The 2,622-nt window shown below is 35.2% G+C and overlaps 1 protein-coding gene across 1 annotated transcript; it reads right to left on the reverse strand.

The window, feature by feature from the left end:
- Positions 1 to 786: 786 nt before the first annotated feature.
- On the reverse strand, positions 787 to 2,377 carry LOC134268952 (thyrotropin-releasing hormone receptor-like). Its single transcript, XM_062751184.1, has one exon. The coding sequence runs from the start codon at positions 2,288 to 2,290 to the stop codon at positions 1,184 to 1,186; it is 1,107 nt and encodes a 368-aa protein (XP_062607168.1). The 5' UTR covers positions 2,291 to 2,377; the 3' UTR covers positions 787 to 1,183.
- Positions 2,378 to 2,622: the final 245 nt, after the last annotated feature.

Below are 2,622 nucleotides of genomic sequence, written 5' to 3' on the forward strand. Positions count from 1 at the left end.
TCTTGGCCAAAATAAATGTCAGGGGACGACAGGGAGTAGACAGAGAAGGCAGGGACAACGACAGGGGACGACAGGGACTGGACAGGGAGATCAGAGAACGTCAGGGGACGTCAGGGAGTAGACAGGGAAGGCAGGGACAATGACAGGGGACGACAGGGACTGGACAGGGAGAGCAGGGATAACGACAGGGGATCATAGGAGAAAGTCAGGGAGAGACAGGAAAATGTCAGGGACTGACAGGGGGACAACAAAAACAACTGAATAAAATTTTGTATTGCACCTTTTTAAAAGACCATTTACTTGGAAATGATATTTTTCTTTAAATTGATTTCATACAATTGGTTCCGAACGGTCACTAGTAAAGTGACACTGCAATATCTTTTTACGCAGATGTATTAGAGGATCATGGAAAGGATATTATACAGCTTTATATATTGGATTCCGATATATTGGAATAACATATACCCGATGGACCATGATACATTTTTACACTTGAACGCAAGAGTACTAGTAACCAAAATAAAAATCTCAGTATATAACCTTACTCGAGCGTCCCCTTCTTTTACATTCAACCCATCAATTTTTAACTTAACGTGACACACTTAAAATTTATGCTACTAAGTTTGACATAAACCTCCTACTCTTTCCTGGTATCAGCATTATATATACAGTGTAACTATATATTTTAAGTACCGTGGTTATGAAAGGTAACAGATGCTTCCGCTTGACCTTAAAACTTAATAAAGCTGTATACCACGTCCTGTAGAGGTCACAAAACACCATCTCTCTAAACAAGTAACTTTATTAGTGCATAAACAATGCATCTTTATCTCTTAAATACAAAACATATTATACAAGTTGTCAATAATACTATTAATAGTACAAAGGTTCATTTCGTTCTACCGAAAATGGAGGAACAAGGTTTAAGATAAATCAGCGCATGTGTGGCCTTTTACGTTTGATTAAATATCAAATTAATTTCAAATAGAGTTTAAAGAAAAAAGCATAATTTCTGTTACTCATTTTTTAAAATTCTGAACGGAAAACTAATCAAATATATATTTGCAAATGTTAATGTAATAATAGTAAGAACCATCCTTTAGGTTTTGTAGGATATGTACAATGACACAAATTAATTTAACGCACGAGGTCAGTTTTAAATCCAAAAACTAAAATATCTAAATTAACGCCAGCACAACCTTCGCAGTTCCTCTCTGAATTTGATGTCAAAAATCCAGTAAATGTATGGATTAGCAATATGGTTCAAAAGATTAAGACGGAGACACATGTATAATATATTTAACTTATAACCTGTAAATGTTAGTGCTCTGCTTTCTATAAAAATGAAGATGTGGGTACCCAGTGACGTCAGATACGAAACTACGTAAACAATAATGATGACGAGAAACATGACAGTAATTCTCTGTCTCGCTTTCAATTTCCGGTTCCTGTCGACAATTGAGTAGTTGCTGTTTCTCACATATGTTTTTGGAAACTTCTCCGTAACGTTTTTCTCAGCATCAGGGATGCGTCTTTCTGCAGACCGGGTACTGGTATCGTTATATCGATCTTTATGATTACTTGGTTCTGCAGGCGATAGTGTTCTATACATAGCTCTTATTACAGGAATGTAGAGCGCAGAGGTAACACAAATAATAGCTAAGCTTAACAGAAGTGTTATTCCTAAGTACGAAATCATCTCTTTAACTCCTTTCGTACTAAAATCAACAATTTCACAGCGAACAAAATGCTGAGAGATATTATATGCGTTTCTATTCCGTTGAAATTCTTTTCCAACTAATGTCAATGATGGAACAGAATGTCCAAATGAGGTCAGAAATATAAATAAAAGAGATATTCTGCACAATGTCTTTGTCATTTGTTGGCCAAATGGACGGCAGATGAAGAGGTACCTCTGCAGTGCTATCACAAGGATTAATTGAGCGGGAAATCCCCCGGTAAAGAAGTTTAAAAAATACAATGTTTTACACAATTGAACACCAGGGTAATTATAAGACATAGTGTTCTGCAGGTAGAAATGGACTGCATTCGAAACACATCCAACAAGGTCCACAAAAGCTAGAACTGGAATGAAATATCTGGAACGAGTTTTGTCTTCTATGTATTTACCGTACATCAAGAGGACTGGAATGTTTCCTAATATTCCACAGACAGCTGCAATCAGTTGCACTATTGTATTGGGCAGTAATTCTTCCGCATACTGATTGGACAGAAACTTGTAATTCTCGACCCGACTGAAATTGAATGATAAAGAATACACTTTGTTCATATTTAGTCGTTTACTCTACGTTTTGTAATAGAAATGAAAGCTGGTAGTAAAAGTTAGAAAAAAAATTAATAAAGGAAACACGTGATGTTTTATGGTATATAATATATGAATAAGATGTTTATAAACACACACATACACATTGGCGTGTAAAGGCTTTATTAAAAGTTAAATTCCTTCCTAGATAAGCAAAAAGCACATCTTTTTCAAATTGTAAAAACAACAAGACCGACAAAATAATCATGACATAATCGGATTTAATCTATTATCACCCCTTTTCATGAATAATTTGAAATAAGAGATATAAATATCTGTAGAATACACTTTTTGGTGTT

The sequence above is a fragment of the Saccostrea cucullata genome, unplaced genomic scaffold, assembly GCF_032062105.1.
Source record: "Saccostrea cucullata isolate Sc308-1 unplaced genomic scaffold, CSIRO_AGI_Scuc_v1 ctg9326, whole genome shotgun sequence".
Lineage (NCBI taxonomy): Eukaryota > Metazoa > Mollusca > Bivalvia > Ostreida > Ostreidae > Saccostrea > Saccostrea cuccullata.